Genomic DNA, 20,048 nt, shown 5'->3' on the forward strand with positions numbered 1-20,048 from the left:
GATCTTAATGTTGCACAGGAAGTTGCTGGCAAATAGTGTAAACAGTTTCAAATCAAGGTTAAACAATTTTTGCTTGATGATCCTGTCTACCTTATAGGCAAATTTCTGAAATGAGAATATTTGTGTGTGGCTGAGAAAAATTTATAATATTTTATTGTAGATTAAGACTGAAGTAAAAACTGAAAAATCTTATTGTACAAACAATCAGTGGGAAGCCAGATTTTACTCAGAAAAAATATCTTATTTGTAAATCTACTGACATGTTTCACATGATAATAAGTTGTTACAAGTATGGTTCATGATGTCATATGCAAATAATTTACTCAAAAACTTGCTTTATTTTGCACTTACTTTTATATCTTCAGTGGAAACACATTCCACAAAAAAGATTTTTTTCATTATTTTATTTTACCATTTGTCAACTCATTTTCAGGAGATGATAAATAAACAGTTTTGTCCAGATGAGCCTAATATCCTATTCTGTGCTGTTCTAACTAGTTTCATAATACTGACAAAACTACCTTCTGACTCTCACATTTGAAACAAAAGCTTGGACCACCTACTTGCCTGATTTTTTTCTCATTTAAAGTGACCCCACAGCTCTCCAGAGGGCATTGTTATAACTAATTATGAAGAATCCTCCAGTAATTATACAAATGAATGATTGCTGGTGCCACTGAATCAATTTCTGAGTACCAGAAGTAACAAATACCCCAAACAGCTCCACCCTTAGGATGAAGATTTTTGTTATTTTTATGTGTAAAACAAACCAGCTTGCTTTTCTTACAGAATCATTCTCAGAAATAATGTCAGCAACTTGCTTTGTTAACTCATCTTTTTAACTGATATGGAATGTGTTCAAAATATTGTTTTGCTGTCAGTCACTCTGTAGGTTTACATACAAAAAGGAGACAAAGAAAACAAAAGCTAATTATTTTCTTTTCAATATTAAATGGGAAATTATGCTTTGTGATTAAGTTAAATGACCAACAGTTATCCCAAAAAATTCTCTGTACATCTTCTGACCATTTAGCTGACCTATTCTCTAAATAACTGTTTTTGTATTGTAATTTGCAAACATGAAATAAAAACCATTCCACTCTCTCACAGAAGAGTAAACTGATTAGTAAATGTTTACAGTTTTATTTTTTTTTAATTAACACATGTAGCTGTACGTAATGTTTGTTAGACACTCAAGTGATTCACAGACAGCATGCACAACATATTGTATGAAAAAAAGGAAAAAAATGAGAAACATTTCATTATAATTCATAGCCCAGCAAAAGTTATGTTAAAATTAATGTATTGGATAATCCATGCTTTGTCTTAATGTCATACATTCCACCTCATCAATTTTCAATGTGTTTGTCTTGATGTTGATTTCCTCTTCCAGTTGCAGTTGTGTCTTCAGCAGGAACCGCATAGAAGCCTGTGCCTGAAAGTATGTAAGTTGTTGTTTCACACTAATTACACCATACAGAAAAATTATATTACACAATATCTACAACAAATAATATTTGTCTGTTTACAAACAGTTAACCAAACAGAATAGGATATTAAGAAAAATAGACTGGCAATGAGAAAAACATCGAAGCCTCAGCTGTCGGAGATGAGAGTACCTCTCATGATGAGAAAAGGACAATGCAGCAAACTGCTGTACCCTGAAAGAAGTGACATAAAAGTAAGCAGGATGAATAACAGACTAAAGGCAATGATTTATATTAAAAATAGATAGAAATCACAGGGAGCAGTCAGAAAAGAAGGGCATGAAATGCAGTAATACGATGTAAACTGCAGAGGATAGGGAACAAAACATATCAAAATAGTATTAGGAAGAAAATAATAAAACATTAAGTGATACTCAGAAGAAAATGAGATTTAAACAGTTATGGGAAACAAGCTTTTGAAATGCGTTAAGAAGAGGGCTCATACACATTCACATCTGTACTTCACACTCCACTATTCAGTATGTAGTGTATGAGAATAATTTTGCCACTCATGAGTAACTTACCCAGATACCACCATTTTTTATCTCTTAATGCAATGACACCAGTGTCTACTGAAAATGCAGTACAGTTAAATTTATGAGTGATACTTGGAAATATTTAAGTCCTTCAATAGGTTAAGTTAGTGGTCAATAAAAAAGTTAGATTAATACTTGTGGTATATCATTGATACTTATCCTCACTGTTATCACATTATGGCTCTACTTTTATCTTAGTGAAATCACTAAGATTTTTCCAGCAATAAATACAGTATACCATTGGTGTCCAGCAAAATATATATATATTCTTTGTCTAATTAAGATTTCACTGCTATTTATTTCTGTTTTCACCCAACTTTTTGCTGTTGATACTAGGTATGTATGAAATATTATCATTAAGTGACCTCAGGGTAGTGACCTCAGTGTACTTTTTTTGTACCTGCTATGAGCTATATTTCTTTCCACAACAAATAGATGTTACCAGTTTCTGGTTCTGTAGTTTCTACACTTAACTATCAACTAACTGCCTTATAGTGAATTTTTTCTAATTAAAAAAACCTTCATGTGCATGTCTCACATACCTTACCTACCTGAGATCATGGAAATGACAGATCCACCTTCCACTCAGCATGAAACCAGAAGATTGCATTCAATTCTGGGCATCTCGCCCTGTCCCATGCACACATAAAAGCAAAGAAGGAATTTACATAGACCAGATGGACATTCAAGAGTCAAGTTTGCATTGCAGGCCCAAGTTGCAGCGCTAGAATTCTGATGCTCTGATGTAAAGAGAAATTTAAATAATATAAGTGGTGAAACAAGCCTGGGGGTCCTCTAATACTGCCCTCCAAATTATGGTTAACAGAGAGATTTGGGAAATTGTCAATGCAGGCCACATGGCTAATGTGACCCATTCTGATTGATACCTTAGTAGTTTAACAGTTGATGTGAGCTTTTAAACAGAGCTCGCAGATGAGTCCACAATGATAATTATGTTCATTTACTTATCTTTCTTATTTCTTCCTAGCCCCTCAATTTTGATATATTGGCTATTTCTGTTTGCTTCCTGAGCAGCTCTTTACAGTGTATTGGGTCTGAATTTAATACATTTTCCCAGCATCAGCTGATTACTGCTCTTATTTCCCAGTAACATATTTATTTTATCTGCAAACTCAAACATGGTTGTTAGAGACCATTATTATGTTTGAAATTTTACCTACATGTTGTGTTTTCTTGATCTGGGGCTATGATTAAATTTTAATTTCTTATATGATTTGTACATCTTTTCATATTTCATTCCCTCTAAATGAAGACATGGCAACTTTCACATCTGGAGATGTGATTTTTATTTCATTTTTCCCAACAATCCTCCTCTGCAACTTTCTCCTTCTGCAATTTGTGATGTACAGTCTTAAACATAAAAACTGACTGCCAGCCAGTCACCACAGAGACTAAGTCTGAGAAGTTCAGTTAAGGTGGCCAACAAAAACCAACAACCTCTGACAAGTCCAGCTATCTGCACAATCTGGCAACACTGTAAGATGAGGAAGTGTTGTCTACTTGTTGTGTGAGCACATGGTCTAGTGGTAATCATTGTTCCTTTTCAACTTATATTTGTGTGTTCGCATCCAACTTTGTCTCCCCCCCTTTTTGTTCTTTTACCATGTTTCGGCCCTCATCTAAAGTTATGAGACTGATTGAACATTGAAGATAATTTGCTCCACATTCTACTACCAGTAATAAAAAATACTTCAAAAAACAATTCCACAGGACAGCTCGTGGCTGCATTGCGATCAGAACAGCTCCGCTTGCACATTTGCTCATGCGGGAGTGGCTACCAGCCACTGGCCGGATGCTACCAACCGCTTGAAATCAGATGCCACCCAGGCGAATGCGGCATAATGCTGTCAGTGTATGTATCAACTGTCATTTTCGAATTTGAAAATCTTGTTATCATCTTGCAATTAAGCATTGGATTTTGCATACTTGAAAATCATGAACTATGGTTACGCCTTGTAAAATTGGGAGGAAAAAGAGGAAAAAGGTATAGCATCTGCAACACAATATTTACTTTTGGTATAATACAGGGGCATCTTGAAAGACTTGAACTGTGTGTGGAGTGAGTGCTTTTGGGGAAAATATATCAGTAAAATATATTTGTGTTTCAACAAAGATCATTCTGACATGAATGATTTCCCACATTAAGGAAGTCTCGACTACGCATATAAGTGATGGATTACCGTTTAACCCTCATGTGAAATTTGCATTCAACAGGAAAGTTTCAGAAGTCTGGTGTAGGAGTACTGCACGCTCTAATTCAAAACAACAAAAACCAATGGAGTTACTAGTATTGCAGTTTTGCTTGAATGTCATCAGGTCACACATTGAGCATACCTACGCAATTCTGTTGTAACGATTCACATTGAAAATTACTTAAGTTTCTTCTGCTTGGTCCATTGGTGAATGAATGAGAAATTTTCATGTTTCACAAAATTTATTCACATTAATTGACATCCGAACTGCACCGGCCGGGGTGGTCGAGCGGTTCTAGGCGCTACAGTCTGGAACTGGGCGACCGCTGCGGTCGCAGGTTCGAATCCTGCCTTGGGCATGGATGTGTGTGATGTCCTTAGGTTAGTTAGGTTTAAATAGTTCTAATTTCTACGAGACTGATGACCTTAGAAGTTAAGTCCCATAGTGCTCAGAGCCATTTTTTTGCACACTCGTCATGTAAACAAAACACGGAGAGACTTCACTGATCTCTTTGACTTCATAAAGTAACTTCAAAACTGACTCATCACAGCATTGCTGCATCTCTTTACAATTTTAACAGTAACTTCCAAAATAAAGCATTATTAATTCTGTACAATTTTGATGTTAGAACTAAAATTTACAAAATGTAAAGAAACTGATGTCACAGCCAAATAAGGTATAAAATACAATATTGAATGACAATCTTTTATAGTAATATCTTTAGTTTTCCAAAATAAAATAATTCTGAACGTTAATTCCAATAGTGTCTCTTGTATTATTTTAGTTAGATAATTAATTACTGTTTGGATTTGGTTACCAACATACAATGGTAGTAAAGAACTCATGCTTTATCCGATTATATACATAAAATGCACAAATAAGGCCTCAAATACTGGAAATTGGAAAACTGTGAGATGTAACCAATTGGAGAGTTAATTAGAAATGGAATTACAAAGAATATTAACTACAGAGTAAGACATAAAAATAAATAACAAATGAAAATACATTGCTTGGTAATAACTTTTAAGCTGTTTTTCAAGATAGTGAGGTCTCCTGGTACTGGATTTTTAGATTACCATTTTGTGAATTATAAGCATTGATTTTTATACTAACATCTCTGCAGTCTCTAGTTATTTATTGGTAAGGACTTTTTACTTCAATTTCTTGATTAGTTACTCAATTTAGTATATGTACATAATTTTATCAATGACAACAATCCACTGATAATTCCGACAATGCATGTCCTTCTAAAACATTCCACATGCCTTTGCAATGAATATCAAGTTTTTTATCAGACAGGACAGAATGATACATATAAAGACACAGATACAAAGCCTTAGGAAGCACTGAATTGTCCAATAATGATCCGGATGCATATAAAAAAATGTGGTATCAGACATTTCATATGAGTCGTGAGGGAGGCTGTACTGTTATACTGTTATTGGTGACAAATGATGACGCCTTTATCATTAACTTCCTAAGAAGAATCAAGGGCAGAGTCCTACCAAAATACGTACACTTGTGCAAAGGTAGTGTGAATGTATTTTCCATCTGATAACTCCAAAAGTGTGCTTTGCACTACGAATTCTTCCCAAAGGGTGTGTCCATCACAGCTGGAATTTGTTGCCAACAATTGAAACACGTTTCAGTCACAATGTAAGAAAGTCAACTGACAAAACTACATCACATATGCTACTGCATGATAACACACTGTGTTGATTTGAGAAACAAAATTATCCAAGAGATCGATAGGGAAGTCATCTCTCAGGTACTTGTATTGATAGGCAAGGCCTCTGATTGTATACTCATGAAATTTTACCTTTCCCACTCTTGATCAATTAACTGTCTAAAACTACACTGGTTGAATGTGCTCATTAGAACTAGTGCATTTCTAAAGGCATAGAATTTGTAAACTACTTTAGCACTGCCAGATTGTTTTAGATATTGTGAAAGAACATACTGTTGTTGATTAATTTCTCTTTGATTATTACTGTTGTGTTCAATAAAATTATGGAAAATGCAACTAAAATATGCACTGTACTAATACAAATTAAATTCAAGTTACTACAGAAACATCATGATGGCAGTCTATCTTCATAAAGCATTAAGTGTCAGTAAGATGATTGTGCCTATTTCAACGCCAATTAGTAGGATATGACTAACTTTTGACTTCAAAAAGGTCATGCCCTGTATCATACTCAAGTATTATGAAAATGTGGAAGTTCATAGATAAAATTATGTATTCACAATAACAACAAATATGTCAGCAGAAAACAAACGTGCATTATGAATTTTGAAGTATTATTAGGTTTTTGCTCTGACACTATGGGATACTGAAAGTAGCAAGATGAATTTTGCTCAAGTGTTGTCTGAGAATTCCCTCACTGAGTTTCTATCTGCCTGCTTGTAGCTGTGCTACAAAAGAATTAAAAATCTGGCTTTCAGCAAGTCTCAAAAGGTGGACAAAAGCAGCTTGCACCACATAGGTAAGCACGTTACCTTGGAGCTAGTGAAGAGGTGCAGCATGTGGGTCTTACTTACTAGCACAGTAGACGCTATGACAAATAAATTGCAACATAAGAGACAAGAGTGGCTGTATTTCCCATGTGGTATGACTTTCATGGACTCAGAAGTATTAACTGATATCCTTATATCACATAATTGTGAAAAACTACATTTTTCATCTGCAGAATATTGCAGTACGAACTCAATGATTTTGTAGGATTCCTGTTCTTAATTTCGTTGTCATCATTATCAATGAAAGTAGAGGAGGAGAAAAAGAATCTGACTTGAAATATTATTTCCAGCAGGTTTTGAATCTTTCACTACACTTGCAGTTTGAACATCTAGCAAGGTATCAAGAATGTGAGGATTCACTCAATGCTGTTGTATACGTTAGGGCAGAAAGATTTAGGTTTCCCACAAGTAACCAATGAGAGACACAGTAATTAACGCACAAAGTAACCATCTCACATTCATAAATTTTCCAAATCACTATCACTTGTTAAACATGAACTGTTCTGAAAGTTACTACTGTATCTAGTGAAGGTGGCCTAGTATAGAGCCTGCACCTACTGTCATGTATTTTCGATTTTCAAATGTTAAGAAAAGAATATTTTTCCTGTTCCTTGGTAAGAGGAAGGACTCTCTCTCTGTTAATGAACAAAGGTAGATGCACATTATTTCAGAGCGAAATTGGTGGTAGCCATTTTTGTTGTGAGAATAAGTAAAAAGTCTGCATTTTTTATGTGAGTAGAAGAAATAATGTAGTGGTATTTCTTCAAGGAAAAATTGAGTTGTTATTCCAAGTAGTACTGGAATATATAAAAATCCAAGTAGCCCACCTGTGTACTTCAGATTTATTATGAAGGTCCAATTACAAAAGGAATAATGGACACCATCAAGATTTTGTAGGTGGATACAGCGATTGGATGTAGCATTATTAATTGGTAAGCATAAATCTACAAGAAGAGAAAGACTATTTCGTTTATGTAGAACTAATATGAAAAGATGTCTGTAAATGGGTAAAGAATCACTCTGAGGTGAGTAGTTATAGAAATATCTTCTTTTTATTGTGCTTGTCCGACACACTGGAAAATTAATCTCATTATTTCCATATATCTAAACATTTATTACATTTTTTAAATATATTGTGCTCTATACTGTTGAAAATAAGTCTCTTTATTTAGGGAGACAGTATAAGTTCACTAGCTATTTTCAGGCCACCTCTTAATCATTCAAAAGATTTATCACTGAACTAATTATAAAGATTATTTCTATAACTACTCACCTCAGAGCGAGCTTGTTCCAACCACGTAATACTATCCTTCAAGTCTTCTGTCTCAGCAAGAAGTTTGATTTCCACCTCATCCCTGGCAAAAATTTAAAAAATAATTTAAAAATACACCTTCTGTGGTGTTCTAATATTCTTAGATAACATCATGTAACAATAATAACAGGAAAAACCAAAGTTTACTGAAAGCATAATTTGTGACAAGTTGGATAGTGGGACACATTTTGCAAAGTTGCCAAATAAATCCATTTCAAATCAGAAACCCATAATTTTACTGATCAAAGAAAAAGTAGGAGTAGTAAAAGAAAATAATTTATGGTGTTTCTCACAAAGATAATTTGTTGCCCCCCACCTATATAGGGACAAATTACCATCATAATAAAATAAGAAAAATCAGACTTCATACAGGAAGATTTATATTGGATTTTTTCCCATGAGCTATATGAGAATGAAACAGTCAAGAAATAGTCTGAAAGTGGTGCCTGGTCCCTCTGTCAAGCACTTAATTGTGAATTGCAAAGTAGTCATCCAAATGGAGATATAGATGAACCAATACCCAAAACTCAAAAGAAAAGCTAAAAAAGAAGAAGTTATAAGAAGAGACCAGAGAAAAGCCAAAGGTAAATGCAAAAATGGGTTATAATAACACTGCCTATAAAACAGGAGACCAACAAAATTTAAACCCTTAAGGATCCCAGTGAGTATAAAGCAAAGGTATGTGTCAGGCTTACAAACCACTTTCATGATGTTCAGATAGATGTGTAGAAATACTTCATGTATATTTCTGACTGAGGGGGAAGGGAGGAGCACTGATAGTGTATATCTCTGATACATTCAAGTGTTGAAATATCAGTAAAAAAGTTTACGAAGGCAGCAGTTGATCAAATACAAGTATAGATGGCCATATATACACCTCTCTACATAATTATTATATGACTGGAATACTTAAATTCTTGAGGCTGTATTCTTCATGTGTCAATTTCTACTTTCCAAAGTGGAATGTAACACTTCCCGCAATATTCACCTAATTTTTAAAAGCAAATATACACTTGTACTCCTGCTTAATAATACGTAGAAAATTATTCAAATTATGTTATTTTGTATTTCATTACTTTATGTTATAATAGAAAGGAACATTAGGAAAGTAGTCTAAAACATTGGGAAATATCTAAAAAATACATTTACTTGATCAAAAAACTTTTTAATAATACAAATTTTTTAAACAGATTAAAAAGAATTAAATATGAGGGTAATTGCAAATGTAAGGCCTTCAAAGCACTGGGACCACAGAGAAACTGTTTGTGTAGCTGTTGCCACATTGTATCTTTCTTTGCTCCCTCTGCTCTCTACAGAAACTACTGTTCATCCACTGGAGCTTTCAGTCTTGGATTGACAGCTAGTTACAATGGAGGTCTCGTTAGATGCTATTGCCAGGTGCAAAGTTCACACTGTTATTTAATTTTTGGGTGCAAAAGGTGTTAAACCAATTGACATTTACCAACAGTTGACGGAAGTCTATGGAGAGTCATGTATGGATGTCAAAAATGTCCACAAGCAGTGTAGAGAGTCTGCAGATGGTCATACTGCAATTCATGATGAGGAATGAAGTGCAAGATTGCTAATTTTTGAAGAGTCAATTGCAAAGGTCGAAAAAATTGTGCTTCAAGATTGACAGATCACTGTCGATGAGTTCTGCAATGTTGTTCCTGAGGTTTCTCAACCCACCATTCACCAGATTCTGAGTCAACTGTTGAAATTTCAGAAGGTGTGTGCAAGATGGGTTCCAAGAATGCTGACAAAAGATCACAAACAACAATGCATTGAAATTTCCTGCCAATTTCTTCAACACTATAGAGATAAGGACAATCTTTTGGATTCAATAGTCATGGGTGATGAAACGTGGCCTTCCCACTTCACACCTGAGACCAAACAACAGTTACATAGCGGCAGCATTCCGATTCACGCAGGCCATGAAAATTCAAAAGAATGCAGTCTGTTGGTAATATCATCACAGCTGTGTTTTGGGAATGGAAAGGGATATTGTTGATTGACTTCACACTTCCTGGTGTAACAATTAATGCCGACAGATACTGTCAGACATTAAAAATCTCAGCTGGGCCATTAAGAACTGAAGAAGAGGAATATTGAGCAAGGACATAAGCCTTCTCTATGATAATGCTCACCCCCACATTATCTGTCAAAAAATGGATCATCTGCAATAATTTGGATGTTACATCATCACCCATCCACCCTACAGTCCAAACATAGTGCCACTTGCTTCCCAATTTGAAAGTACACTTGGCTGGATCCACTTCAGTGATGACAACAAGGTGAAAGATGATGTTCAAAGCTTCTTCAATAGCATGGATGCAGGTTGATATGACATGGGCATACAAAAACTGCTACAGTGTCTACAAAAATATAAAAATGTTCAAGCTTCAAAACTGAGTACAAGTAATTGTAAATAAATGTTTATTTACATTTTTTAAAACAAAATTGAAGACCTTACATTTGGGAACACCCTCAGAATCTCTCTTAGCCATATACAGATTTCTAACCCCATACAGATAGTCCTGAAAATTTGTGCTTGTGATTTTTTATAGCTATGACAATACTTGAAAATAAAGTGAAAAATGTGGGGTTCATGCAATAGATAATTGATGAATGGACAGTTCACCTAACTTACTAACAATTTTATTGCATAGAAAATGATAAGAACTGTTCTGTGATCTTTTTTCTCAGTGACAGCTGCTCTTTACATTCCTCACTATTGCACTCTATTACACATGCCCCATGTTTTTCATTTTACATTTCACTAGTATTGTCACAGCTATTAAAAATTCACAAGTACTAATTTTCAGGACTATCTGTATGGGAGAGTAGAAATTATTTTGTACCTTTTAGTTTGTTTTAAAAACATTTTACATTAAAATGTTTTTAATTAAATAATTATTTTCTGGTTTATAGTATTGTGTGTATGAACATTTTAAAATTGATTTTAACATTTTGATGGGATTACAGTAGATACCTGTGGTTAAATTAGAGATATATTTCAGTTTCTCACGCAGATGCTTAGCAGCAATAATTCTTAACAAAAAACATTTTCGACTGGTATAGAAAAAGAGGGATACATCAGTAGTACACAAAGTACCCTCCACCATATACCAGACAAGAACATGAGCTAATATTGTATTTTCATCCATTTCTGAGTTATGGGTAAAGTTTCAAGTCTGAAGCTCAATGGGAAGCTAGAAAACAGTTGCAAAATTTGTAACAAACAGACAGACAAAAAACCAAAGAACGCTTCTCCCCATACCAGACAAGAAAGTGGGTTGATTGCATTGTCATCCAGGTCTGAGCTAAATTCAAAGTTTCAAGTCTGTACCTCATCAGAAGTTAGTTTCAATCCAATTGTAAAATTTTTACTGAACAGACAAGAAAGTGACTATGTATTAAAAAAACATACTGTGACTACATGCTTTACTTTTGCATGGTTTTCATTGACTCATAATTATTCCTGAATGGCTGTGCAATCCATACACTGCCTGTAACATTTGAAGTTCACAATATTGCCATAAATATTCCCTATTATAATATTTGAAGTGCTGAGAACCATAGTGTGCTCCTGACATCTGTTGATCTGATGGTGAACGAACTTTACCTACATCTCTAGCTCCACACTGTACATATGAACTTTAACAAAAAGCTGTATCACCAATTTCTCTATATTCATTTCCATATGGGTTCAAAGCACAAAGTATAATTTTGTTGCTTGGCACTGCTCAATTGTTATGTTGGGTACACTATGTAATTTAGTGTTTACATCATGTATATGATAAAAAATACTTCATATTCATAGGTATATCAGCAGTTTTATCTGAACCTCAAGCAACAGGGTATGCTTAATGAAAATGATGATGATGAGGACCATGAAGGGTTGCAATAGGTCATACTTGTGTGTGTCTGTGTGTGTGTGTGATGCATTTAGTATCTGCTCTTTATGTTCTGATTTAGTTTCATATTAATTACAAATTTTACAACAGTAAAAAGGCACTATTGTCACTAGCCTACACATGGTAATTTTGAGAATTAACATTATCAATAAAGGTAATCTTAAATATTAATTAATATTTCATTCAGTACAATGGGTACATTCCTTTTTTGTAGGAATTATAGGATGTTGAGACTTGATTAAAAAACAATTCAGACCTAGAAACTGGGAGTTTTTCTATAAATTTGATTTTCACAAACATCTATTATACTCAAAACTTTGTTTCTGTGGTTTGGGTTCTTGTGGTTGCCATTCCCCCATTTGATGTGGTCATAAATACCATGTTCAGCATTTACATATGCATTTTACAGATGGTTTGTAGTTTGTGAAGTAAAACTGAGATAGAATATTAATCATGAGTGCAGTTAATGAAGAAAACAACAATAAATAACCACTAGAGCAGATGTTGATTATGTTGTGAGTACAGGAGATTATGTATTCATGAGATGACATGAAAACTGCTTGTAACTTTCAGACTCATATCTTTAAGGATAAGTATTCTGTACAGCATTACAGAAGGACAGCTGATAAGTAAAGAGGTATCAGGTTTAATGTGTAGTTGGGCAGAAATATCCAGCGATGGTAAAATATGAGACATGATACTGCAGTCAGATGCTGAAGGGCAGAATTCACTGTAATGTATAGCAATAGGTGAGAAAATGAGAGTCTGGCTGAAAACTTGTTTCCTACTATCACTAAGTTTGTTTTAAACTTATTTATTTATAGAACCAAATATTTACCTGCAGAGCTCTATATTAGGCCTTTGTGTTCTATTTAATATTCTTTTTTGAGCAAGTGCCAAAAAAGCTTCCTTATTAGTAATTTCTTTTTCAATCTGTGTAATATTACGAATCATTTCATTTGCTTTTTGTACTGTCTGCAACAAAGAAAAAGTTATATTTCACGTAACTTATATTGTTGCTATTTAATGCAGTCTGACAAAACTTCTCTGGTATGAAGCCTGTGTCATGTCTATGAACATATACACTGAGGTAACAAAAGTCATGGGATTGCGATTTGCACATATACAGACGGACTGTAGTATCATGTACACAAGGTATAAAAGAGTAGTGTATTGGTGGAGCTGCCATTTGTATTCAGGTGGTTCATGTGAAACAGTTTTCAATCTGATTTTGGCTACACAAAGGGAATTAACAATCTTGAACATAGAATGGTACTGGAGCTAGACATATGGGACATTCCATTTTGGAAGTTGTTAGGGAATTCAGTATTCTGAGATCCACAGTGTGAAGAGTAAGCTGAGACTATCAGATTTCAGACAATACCTCTCACAACAGACAACACAGTGGCTGATGGCCTTCACTTAATGACCAACAGCAGTGTCAATGCTAACAGACAAGCAACACTGCGTGAAACAACCGCAGAAATCAATTTGGGGCGTTCAGTGAATACATCCATTAGAACAGTGTGGCGAAATTTGGCATTAATTGGCTATGGCAGCAGACAACTGATGCAAGTGCATTTCTAACAGGATGACATAGCCTGCATCTCTCCTGGGCTCGTGTCCTTATAAGTTGGAAAACAGTGGCATGACCCCATCAAGTCATGGACACAAGTAGTCAACAAGACACTGTGCAATCTGGTGGTGACTCCATAATGATGTGGGCTGTGTTTACATGGAAAAATGTCTAACTGAGCCAATCATTGACTGGAAATGATTATGTTCACCTATTTGGAGACCATTTTCAGCCATTCATGGACATCATGTTCCCAAACAATGACAGATTTTTTATGAATGACAGTGCTCCATGTCACCACACCATAGTTGTTCATGACTGGTTTAAAAAAAATTCTGGACAGTTCCATAGAATGACATGGCCACCCAGATCGCCTGACATGAATCCTATAAACATTTATGGTCAGTTCATCCACAAAATCCTGCACTGACAACACTTCCACAATTCTGTACAGCTATAGAGGCAGCATGGTTCAATATTTCTGCAGGGGAATTCCAACAACTTGTGAAGTCAAAGCCACATTAAGTTGTAACATTATGCTGAGCAAAAGGAGGTCTGACATGACATTAAGAGGTATCCCATAACTTTTGTTACCTCAGTGCATTGTACCTACTGTATTCCTAAAAAATATATCAAAAGAATCAGGGAGAAATAAAATATGTAGTGGTACAAAAAGTACTCAACAATACTAATGCTAAGAGTTGTAATAGAGGTATGTACAATAAACTGAGCAACTGTCCAACTCTGGAAATGATTGTGTCATACCATAACATTTGAGCTTCTATAAGGTATTCTACTACAACAATATGGTAAGTGTGGAACTAATGGATAGACAAGGCTCATACACAGACACAGGTAGGCATTGAAGAATGCACTATAACAACAATAAGCACGATTGCCATCTTATCTGAAGGGCCACAGCACTATACACATTTGACCACAGAGTTGTCACTAAATTTGAGCAGTACAACAAGTTTGGACCTGTCTGAATCAGTGATTTAATAATATTTACTAGGACTGGACTGGTGGAATGCATTCCATTGTTCAGAAACCAAAAATATCTCAGAGCAGCTAAGAGTATTATTGTGAAAAAAGTTGTGACTTGACTGCTACAGTAGAAGACACAATTAGAAAGCACACACCTTATTAAGTATTTCTTATAACTACACACACACACACACACACACACATCCTTAAATTAAATCAGTCAACTGTCATTTACCATTCAACATACATACAACAGAATAGGCCTCATTTCTTATACATAATTAAATCATACATAATTATTGATCTGCTTATTTACAAACACACAAATTACAGATATTTACATGCATTTTGAATTTCAACATACAGCATATATACTCCATTCTTTAAAAGAAATCTGTAATAAATATTATTAAATTGGTTTTCACCAAACCTTTTCTACAATATTGTTTGAAGTAATTTATATGTTATGGACCACACTGAGAGTGGTAGTTTATTAAATATTTTTAGAAAATTGACTCTGGGTGAGTGGGCTGCTTTTACTGGCATGACACTTGGAATATTAATTTTCATTTTGTCTGTATTGTTGTAGTGGCGAATTTTTCCTCTGCCATGAAATTCTTTTACAATTAGCTTAACATATAGCATTAAGACATAATGTTATGTGAATATAATTATATCAGCAAATTTACAGTTGTACATATCTTAAATTTTCTGTACAAACGTCAACAGTTATCTCTTAGGCAAGCCCCACACCTTTCTCATAGGACTCTTTTTATATTTGCAACATATCACTTACATGAAACTTCCTGGCAGATTAAAACTGTGTGCTGGACCGAGACTAGAACTCGGGACCTTTGCCTTTCGTGGGCAAGTGCTCTACCAACTGAACTACCCAAGCACGACTCACGCTCCATCCTCACAGCTTTACTTCTACCAGTACCTCATCTCCTACCTTCCAAACTTTACAGAAGCTCTCCTGCAAACCTTGCAGAAGTAGCACTCCTGAAAGAAAAGATATTGCAGAGACATGGCTTAGCCACAGCCTGTGGGATATCTCTGCAATATCCTTTCTTTCAGGAGTGCTAGTTCTGCAAGGTTCGCAGGAGAGCTTCTTTATAGTTTGGAGATGAGGTACTGGTAGAAGTAAAGCTGTGAGGACAGGGCATGAGTCGTGCTTGGGTAGCTCAGCTGGTAGAGCACTTGCCCACAAAAGGCAAAGGTACCGAGTTCGAGTCTCGGTCAGGCACACAGTTTTAATCTGCCAGGAAGTTTCATATCAATGCATACTCCACTGCAGAATGAAAATCTCATTCTGGAAATATCATTTACATGTGAAGAGTGACCCATCCCATACCAGGTCGCCATAAGAAATGTGGGACTGGAACAGTCTAAAATGTAAGTCTTAGATATTCAGAAGTAACTGCACCTCTCAATTTATGCAATAGGTAGTTTACCCATGATATTCTTTACCTAATACGACTGATGAAATCTTAAAAGTTCAAAGGACTTATTTTTTATTTCATTAGACAGTCCTAATATAATATGTTGGGTCTTATCTGGGTTATGCAGACGTTTGTTGAATGTGAACCATATCACTTGTAATGTACCCCTCCCTCCTTTGTTGTCACAAATGTTTGTATAGTTTTAAAATTTGAGAGGAGTAAGATTTACAATAAACTTTTTGCTTATCTACTTTTCTCGTGCAGTTGGCTCCAGTTATTCAAGTGTAGGGGTCTGTATCTTGGAGCTGAAATTTTCACATTTTAGGTTCTCATGGTCCAATTGATCTACATAAATTTGAAGAATGCCTGTACAGAATTTTTCTTTTTATGGTGTTTATTTGCATCACATTTTACAATATCACACTGTCTTTACAATTTTCATATTAACAAAGCCGAAATTACATTGTTCATCCCAAATAAAAAAACATGTCCGATCACATCAGAGACATGCCCACTATTACTTCACTCTGCGGTAATAACAATATTCCAAAGGGCTTACAATTTTTTTCGACAAATTAATTTATAGTAAATTATACTATTATTCTATAAATGAATCCAGAAATAAACATATTCAACAGAAGCAGATTGCATAAATAATAATAGAAATTTTAAGTTTACCAAATATTCCGTAGTTTCAAATGTTTCTAAAAAAAAATTTTTAATTGTACATTCAGAGCTAGTACATATTGATCATAGCAACACAAATAAAGTAATTCAATTTCATTGTTTTTAACTTGAAATATAACATATTGTGTATAAAATTATATGCAATTTTTCAGATATATAGTCGAGATAATATTGACCTGTCCAAAATTCGAAAATATTTCTAGTATCAACTACTTCTGCTGAGGAAAAGTAATGTCCCTTTGCAATATCCCCCTCACAAAATTTGGAAATTTTACAATATTTTGTGACCTACTATAAGGTTTGCCAAACGTTGTACAAAATGATGCCAAAAGATATAACATAGATGTACAGAAGTATTTGAAATAATTATATATGTATTGGGAAGATAATCCCCCTACTTGAAAAACCATACATTTATGAGGAATAACACTGCCCATGGCAGTGATGAAATTTCTAAACAAACAGTTGTATTAATTCTTCATATAGGATAATCCCTTGGCTAACAATTTACAAATTTCAGTCAGAACACTGATTAGCTGACAGATGCTTGAGTACATTACCCAGCACCTATGGTCTCTTGTAAGCTGACTGGACCAGCAAGGGTGCAGCCATATAGGAGTGTGGGATTGGATCTACCCACATCTATCAGTTCCCTCCCTATATTTCTCATCACATGCTCCAATAGATAGGTTACTTCTTGTCTAGCATTCACATCAAATCCTGCAACATTGCTTTGTGTAACAAGTATGCTGTTTAATACCCCCCTCACATCGCATAGCATATGCTTTGCCTATTTACATTTAGGGAAAAAAAAAGAAGACAAGTATACAAGGTCTACATCAGACTGGATTAAAAAGTGTTCACATACAAAACTTTAATAAACAGAGCTAAATGCAATGAAAAAATCAACTAGTAAGGTGATACACGCAGATATTCTAAGATACTATTCCTAATTTTTACAGTACATGATATGAAAATTTATTGCTAGATGCTTAGTGGCATGGTCCCATTTCAAAATTGTTAAAGGATCTACTCATTTAGTACCATGGCATAAGTGTATCAACTTCTAAACCACAAACCTGTAACAGAACATAATTATGCAGTTGTATGAACCTGCAAATGTAGTGTAGCATAGTCAATAGATAAGACAGAACTTAAGAAATCTCATCATCTTACATACTACATTCCTGACAAACTAAACATAATTATATGGTTATAATAGAAGGAAACATTCCACGAAGGAAAAATATATCTAAAAACAAAGATGATGTGACTTACCAAATGAAAGTGCTGGCAGGTCGACAGACACACAAACGAACACAAACATACACACAAACAATGTTTGTGTTCGTTTGTGTGTCTGTCGACCTGCCAGCACTTTCATTTGGTAAGTCACATCATCTTTGTTTTTAGATAAACATAATTATATATTCGTATGAATCTGCAAACATAGTGTATACTTTCTTCCAGACCAGGTGTCAGTCATTATGCATCCATTTTCAAAGGTCTTGTCTTTTATACTAAAAGTTAACAGTACCTGAGATTTTCCCAATTTACTTTGCTTACCAGTAATTCTTCTTATCTTTACATATACAATGGACATTTCCATGACATTCTTGATATACTTGATCTTGTCCCTAAATTGTTCAGATACACCACTAATTGGGCTATCTGTATCAATCAAACAGTTGCTTTCCCACTGATTAATCTTAATTTTAATGTAAGGACACCCAAAATCTGAATCATCTTCTCTGTTGTCAGACACTTCCTGCAAAAGATCACTTTCAATTTCATCAAATGCTACATCCACACTGTCTTTATAGGGTTTCATCAACTTTACTGGTATGATAGCATTACTTTGGGTACTCATGTTGTCAGGTAAAGACTGAACACAATGAATGGATTCCATGGCACAACTAACATCACTTGTTACAGAAGGAACACAAAACACATTACTGCCAAAATTACACTTCCTCTTTAGATCTTCTTTCACTTCATTCCACTAATTTGTATACAAATTCTGACTACTGATAGCTAACTTATTGCAAAATGCACAGTTATCTGTGTTATCATAGGTCTGATCCCAAACAATCTTCAGAAAGTTTTCACCTTTACCCTCTAGGTTCACAGATAACCCACCTTTACTGTTTGGATTACCACTCTGCATGACATTAATGAACTGTTTCGGCTGGACTGGTATTCCATGACTCACTTACAACACCACATACATGACCTACCTTACCTGCATTGTCAACATCATTCACAAAAAACTCTGAAACTTCATTATACTTAAAATTCACAAATACCTGATACTCATAACCATCATATTCCTCCAAAATTACTTCTCCAACAATATCACTAATAAGGCAAGTCTCATCTCCATCACCAAGTGAGGTGGTGCAGTGTTTAGCACACTGGACTCGTATTCGGGAGGGTGACGGTTCAGTCCCACATCCGGCCATCCTGATTTAGGTTTTCCATGATTTCCCTAAACCACTTCAGGCAAATGCCGGGATGGTTCCTTCGAAAGGGCATGGCTGACTTCCTTCCCCATCCTCCCCTAATCTGATGAGACTGATGACCACACTGTGTGGTCTCTTTCACCAAATCAACCCCAACTCATTTCCATCAAAGTCACTTACCTCACCTCCATTCATTTGCAATAAGCCATCAGTCTCACACATACCAACCTCAGTTATTCCACAGTTCTCATTCACATATTCATATCTACATCAGAAATATCCCCTAGTTCAGAACCAATACAGTCATCACCTGATTTACATACATCAACAACACTGTTTTCTGACCAAGAGAAGAAATCATTAATACATACTACATCAAAATTCTCACTACTCTCATATTCTGGTTTGTGATTAACACCTACATCACCATAATTAAACATAGTATCCCAAAAGTTTTGATCAGAACATGAATGAGAAATCTGATATTTCTTCTGTTCAATTTCAGATACATGTGCCATACCATTAACATTGTTATTTTTGTCTAATTGCAAGTGTAACTTGGAGGTCCTGTGTTTGTTATGTTTGCTTGCCCAAAAACAATGGACCTTCATTGAGGCAAACTGCCATTCCCCGAGTAGTTACTTTTATGATTTTTGCTTCTATTAAAATGCCCTTGATTATCTCCATGATTCCTATCCTGCTGATGTTCAAAATTTCTCTCTCTATTGACACTTTGATCCTGATAGAAGTTACCATTATCTGTGTTTCTGTAATTACTCGCTTGTGATTTCTGTCATTTTGATTATTATGGTACATACTTCTTTCTGCTGCCTTATCCAGCCCATCAAAATATCATAAAAATTATTTAATCAGTTGTCAGGTCCATGTACTAAATCCCTCTGCAACCTTTC

At 34.9% G+C, this 20,048-nt stretch overlaps 1 protein-coding gene across 4 annotated transcripts in view; it reads right to left on the reverse strand.

Annotated features, from left to right (window-relative positions):
• Positions 1-1,191: 1,191 nt before the first annotated feature.
• The window catches only part of LOC126190007 (tektin-1), a 132,668-nt gene continuing 113,811 nt past the window's right edge, over positions 1,192-20,048 (reverse strand). For all 4 annotated transcript variants that reach the window (XM_049930986.1, XM_049930988.1, XM_049930985.1 and 1 more), the window contains 3 exons: positions 12,822-12,958; positions 8,028-8,109; positions 1,192-1,435 (listed from right to left, as the gene is read on the reverse strand). In XM_049930986.1, the coding sequence (XP_049786943.1) occupies positions 1,298-1,435; positions 8,028-8,109; positions 12,822-12,958 (357 nt within the window). In that variant the 3' untranslated portion in view covers positions 1,192-1,297. The remainder of the gene's footprint in view (positions 1,436-8,027; positions 8,110-12,821; positions 12,959-20,048) is intronic.

The sequence above is a fragment of the Schistocerca cancellata genome, chromosome 1 (genome assembly GCF_023864275.1).
Source record: "Schistocerca cancellata isolate TAMUIC-IGC-003103 chromosome 1, iqSchCanc2.1, whole genome shotgun sequence".
NCBI lineage: Eukaryota > Metazoa > Arthropoda > Insecta > Orthoptera > Acrididae > Schistocerca > Schistocerca cancellata.